The sequence below is a fragment of the Monopterus albus genome, unplaced genomic scaffold, assembly GCF_001952655.1.
Source record: "Monopterus albus unplaced genomic scaffold, M_albus_1.0 scaffold157.1, whole genome shotgun sequence".
Taxonomy (NCBI): domain Eukaryota; kingdom Metazoa; phylum Chordata; class Actinopteri; order Synbranchiformes; family Synbranchidae; genus Monopterus; species Monopterus albus.
In genome coordinates, this window is record NW_018128037.1 from 25837 (window position 1) to 31645 (window position 5809).

The 5809-nt window shown below is 38.6% G+C and overlaps 1 protein-coding gene across 3 annotated transcripts in view; it reads right to left on the bottom strand.

The window, feature by feature from the left end:
• Window positions 1-5809, bottom strand: part of rps21 (ribosomal protein S21) — a 17085-nt gene continuing 11276 nt past the window's right edge. The window contains exons 4-6 of one of the 3 annotated variants that reach the window (XM_020615058.1): window positions 1948-2019; window positions 1642-1697; window positions 1-63 (exon numbers count right to left, since the gene is read on the bottom strand). In XM_020615058.1, coding sequence (XP_020470714.1) covers window positions 54-63; window positions 1642-1697; window positions 1948-2019 — 138 coding nt within the window. In that variant the 3' untranslated portion in view covers window positions 1-53. Of the gene's footprint in view, window positions 64-935; window positions 1446-1641; window positions 1698-1947; window positions 2020-5809 lie in introns of those variants that run through there. The other 2 variants (XM_020615057.1, XM_020615056.1) reach the window with 2 other exon arrangements.

The window sequence follows — 5809 nt, forward strand, 5'->3', positions numbered from 1 at the left end:
TTGATTTTTTTTTTCTCCATTTTATTTTAGTTTCCACAGCTTCGATGTTGCACTCAGAAGTTCCTGCGAAACAAGAGGTAAAGAGAAGAAGACATTATTGGCCACATCCAAATTTTCAACTGACACTTTGCCCACAACTTTAAGATACAGGATTGTTAGTTTTAAATTGGTTTTTCACAAAACAACCAACAACAAAAACTAATAAAATAGTCTATACATGCTAATGTTAAGCAACAGGCCTGAGGCTGATGCGTCACCCAGCAGAGACTCAGAATCAGCTGTACACAGAAAGCTGGTAAACTCCTCCATCGTCTACAGCTGAGTGACCAAGTATGTTGTCCAATAGTTTAAAGAATTTAAAATGTTGCTGGACTAGGCCTACTTCTTCTGTTTTGATTCATTTTTCAGTGTGATCCTGTTCTGTGGTGCACACTGGGAAACCGGCGTGCCGTAGCTCTTCTACTACAGACTTAGAGGTCAGCATTTCTATGCTTTCTCCCATCTAAATTGCCTAGTAAATTAAAGTCTTTTGTTAAAGACAAAATTCGGTCTCTTCATCGCTTCAAAAACGGGATGCTCTCTCAGCTTACACTGTGTTAAGTCACTTGGACGCTGCAACTGCAGCTGCGCAGTCTGAACCTTGAGGAACCTGGATAAGATGTATACGTGTAACAATATCACGATTTCGCTGAGTACTTCACCTTGCGTATTTGGGTTTCTCAAAACCAGCATAACAGCTTAACCGGGTTTCTGAAATCGGGATATGATCTTTATACGCGCAAACACAAAAACAGGACACTTTAAAACCTTGATCACAACTAGGATACTCATGTCCATGTAAACACACTCACTGAGACACGTGAACAAGAAGGCAACATCAATTTTATTTTTAACACTTGTGGTTTTCCTAACATGACAAGTCCAAATGAACCCTTGAGAAAACCATTTTATCCATCATTACTATTTATCTTTGTACTTGCTCATGCATGCTTTATATTTTGTATAAAAATAGAAATATTCCACACTTTGCCAAAACGTTGAAGTTGATCTAACACACAACTGAATGACAAGTGGTGTGTGTGGGGCAGTGATAAAGTGAACTCTATCACATGTGCACATACAGGCGTGTGACAAATGAAAGGACAACCCAACAGGAAGTGTCTCAGTCAGGTGCCAGGCCTCCATGTGGCACCAGAACAGCTTCAGCACCTTGGCACTGACTCTCCAAGTCTCTTGAGCTCTACCGGAGGGATGGACACCATCTTTATAACAGATGTTCCCTCATGTGGTGTTTAGATGATGGTGGTGGTGGTGAAAATGCTGTCTAACATGTTGCTCCAACATCTCCCATAGGTGTTCACCTGGGTAGAGATCTGATGACTGTGCCACAGCATCTGATTCACATCATTTTCTTACTCTGCCCTAAGGATGGGGGCACTCTCACCCTGGAAGAGACCACTCATTCATACAGGGGTTTCCTTTCATTTGACTCCCGTCTGTATGTGTATACATTTGAATAGGTCAGGAACAGTTATGACATCTCTTCCCATGTTCAAACAAATGTGTGACTTTTGAGTAAAAGTAACAACCCCATTAAACCAACTATGAGGTAAATCTTGAAATTTGAGGTCATGTTCTTACTTTGCAACAATGGCATCGTTCTTTGCCAATCTCAGGATGGAGTCGTCGGACTCACCCTGCAAGAAAAAAAAATATCTTCAGACAAAAGCTTTCAGCATGTACAAGAGCCTCATGGCAGAGGCATGATTTTAAAACTAGGTTTGACAGATAAATTTTGTATGATTACAGTTGTAGTTTTACAAACAGGGCAGATGAATCAGCCTGACTCTCAATGTTGACTGACAAGGAAACTGGCTCGCAAAAGGCTTTTCTGTGTTTGTCAAAGCAAGTCAAGAGCACTGCGGCAGGCAGCCAACTGAGACCTACCATTCTGCGGATGGCGCCACAGATAGCATAGGTCTTGAACTGACCGTTGAAGCGACCGGTTGCCTTGTCGACCTGCAGAAGACAGTACACAGAGTAAGAATGACAAGAACATTTAAACTCCAAAACAACTTGTAAACAGCAAACTTTCAGGGTTTTATTTACTTCACATTGTTATGAATACTCAGGCAATATTTATCAACTTAAAATTTGTTCTCACAGCTTTGCATTTTGAAAAGCTGACAATATCTAAAATGCACCATACCAGTGTTTGAGCAGGTTAAGTCAATCATTGTACTTAACATTGTGCATTATTTACAAATGCATGCTGTCCTGATTTCTGAATTGTTACTGTTTCAGGCATCCACTGATTTCTATTTATCCCTGAGTAGTACAACAAAGCTATTCATAAACTCTTAAAAATTGATGGAGTTGTCTAATCCACCACAGTAAGCATAAATACTGTTGCTGCATGGTAATTCAATGTGGACTTTTCAACCATATTTGCAATTAAATTACTACATACCAATAAATATACAAAAACTAATACAGGTCTGATGGTCACTGTGATGGATACACGTGTACACATGATTTATAATAAATGACTTACAACAAGCACAATTCAGTGGTATAGTCCTACAACAAGCTATTTCACTGCCTATGTTAACAGTGACATCCACAATCAAAGACTGGTTTTATCCTATGCTTGATATTAAGATGCTCTAAATCTATGAGTTGCTGACAAAACAACTCCAGTCACATTCCCATGTGCACGCTGTGGAGCCCGTTAGGCAACCAAAATGGTGAACATCAATTTTTTTCCTCAACTATTCAACCTCACTGGCAACTGCTTTTGCATTTTAGTCTCATGGTGAACTGTTGACTGAAATAATTGTCCTCTGGTACTGTGAAACGGACGATACAGGCAACAGAAGCATCACTGTGCGTCAGATGCTAAACTTGTCTGAGCTGTAAGAAAACTCAGGGGCTCTAAAACGTTACATAGTGTTGAAATCTACCATGTTCTCTCCACTGCTTTAAATATTGTATATGCTAAATAAGCACAAATATTGACAACCAAGTGAAAACCTTAATATGCAGCCACTGCGCATTTATTTTTAGTCTTCACCGTGCTAGAAGTGATGCTGGACATTCTGTCATCATCATCATCATCGCACCAGTTACAGTAATTAAGAGAAAGTAGACATCCTTTCCTCTGTTTTCTCCTTAACACAGCCATCATTCTTCTGACCCATGATCTTAGGCAACATCAGCAGACAGAGCTTAGTTTGCCTTTGAGTCTAAATGTGCACAGATAAAACCATCTACTGTCCAAATTATAATAAAGGTGAACAGTTACTATACTGTCTCTGCACATTTCCCTTTAACCATTCTACGAGCATCTGCACCTTTACTGCTCAGGCTGTATACACATAAGCCATGTGCACATGCATATCATGTCATTTTTCTCAGTCTTAGTGCCCAGTCAAGTGGCCTTTGTGCCCTCTGAAAATTGAAGGCCAAATGACCTTGCTCTTCAAATTATGAAATTTACGGCCTGATTTTATGCTTTTTTTTTTTTTTTTTTAAAGTATCGGTTCTCGTAGTGGCACCATTGTAAAAGTATCGCTTTAGCACAACGAGTGCACGCACACATGCAGTGAACAAATGCCAGAGAGAAGGAGGCTGATATCACCAAACTCCATCCAGTAAAAAAAAAAAAAAATTAAAATCAGAAGCATAGGATTACTTTGGATATCTCAAAAACAAACACCTGCGAGAACACCATTTCTCCGAGTGTGTCCTGTTTATAACTTTAATCCCAAACAATAAAACGTGAGTGTATGAACGCGGTCATAAGATGCGCTATTGCTTATAGTCCGGAAAATACGGTAGTTTTCCCACACTGTCTATTCATTTGCTAATCTGTGATTTTAAAGGACACACACTAATCCCAAACTGACCCCAGAAACACACACACACACACACACACACACACACACACACACACACACACACACACACCTTCTCAGCCCACATAAGTGAGAGTGTGTGTGTTTGAGAGAGTGAGCGACTATGCTATCATCCACCTACAATAAAATTACCAACTATTCTGATAATCATTTAGAGCAGTGTGACAGCATTTCTCACTACTGTTTCACAAACCAGCCAATCAATTAATGGAGGAAATAATCATAAGATTGATGCCTAATGAAAATTATCAGTAGTTGCACTTGGATATAAAATAGTTCAGCAGAGCTCCACCTCAACCGGCTACAACAGTTAGGTCCTGCTGTTACATCAGTGCATGAGTGATATACTGTTAATGTGATATTATATATAGTAATATCTCAGTATACAGTAGGATATACAGTATAGTACAACACTGAGTATCCTACTTCTACATCTAATATTTTCAGTACATTTTGTGATAATACTTAATTTTAGTTAACATTCTTAATGCAGGACTACTACTTGTAACACAGTAGGCTACTTTTACAGTGAAAGCAGTACTTTTAAGTAAAGGATGTGAATACCTCAAATGCTGGTGCCAATATGCTTTGGTTACATGCTTTTTAAAATAATTATCTTTATAACTGTTTATTCTTTAGTAGCACAGTCACATGCAATTAAAAAAAAAGGACTTGGTTTTCATTCCTTTGAGGGTCCTTGTAGCTGATAATAATAGCAATTGTCCAATACCGTGGAACCACAATATTTTCTGAGATGGTTATCATATTGTGAAAATTTCATACTGTTGCAATTATTAGAAATTGAGTACATTTTACTACTTATTGGCTTGAGACAGATGCAGAGGAAAAGCTAGTGTGTGACAGTCAAAGAGAGCCAGAGAGTTTACAAACTTCTTCATCCACCAGGCCATGAGGATACTGAACACTGTCCATTACCTCACCCCCCGTGCCCCTGGACTGTGACGCACCACAGAACATAAAAAGACTACCTCTGCTGCTTTGCACAAACTCGGTACATTCCCCCTTTTTGTTGTATTACATGTAAATCCGCTGCTGGCTGTTCTTTTTACCATATCTGCTGATGTTGGTCATTTGCGCTACTGTCCATGTGCATCTCATCACCAACGCCCCTGGTGATGGTGACCACCTGTCAATCTTCGTTATTTGCACTGACCCCAGAAACACATAGCTTTGAGTTTCTTCATAGCCCATTAGGTTGTACCATTTAGTTTTATCCTAATTTTATTTAGTTTTCTATGTTTACTCTACTTTTATTCTATTTTAGTTTCTTAAATGGTATGGGCATTCAATACTAGGTGAGAGAGAAACATTATTGTGATTTTCTTAAGTCCTGCACATATAGTGAATTGACAATAAAAATCTTTGATCCTTCTTCAAGCATAAATTCCAAATGTAAAAAGATGGTACATCATACTTAATTTTATGATTTCTACTGTCAAACACCTACACCTGATGTTAAACTCATCTATTTCAACAAATAGAGATGGTTTGATATGAATGTATAGTGAAGAGAAGATCAATAATGGTAATGTGGTCTTGATACAGAGTCTCACGTGCATTGGCATCAATATAAACTAGAGAAATGCATTTCCTGTCGAAAATGCGTGCGGATGCTGTGTGCTGAAAGATTGCCCTGAAAATGCTGAACATTTTGACACGTGAAAGGGATATTTACCTGAAAGTATGCTGAAGTACAATTTTCCCATTAATTTGAATGGGGCAAGATTGTCAAAATAAAGCTAAATATTTCAAAAGTATGAAGTTTAGAAATGACTGTCCTTGAAGAGCTGAACATTTTGATACCTGAATGGCTTTGCTAGCTGAAAGTATGCTGAACTTATTAAAGATGAGAAAATAGTCCAATAGGACCC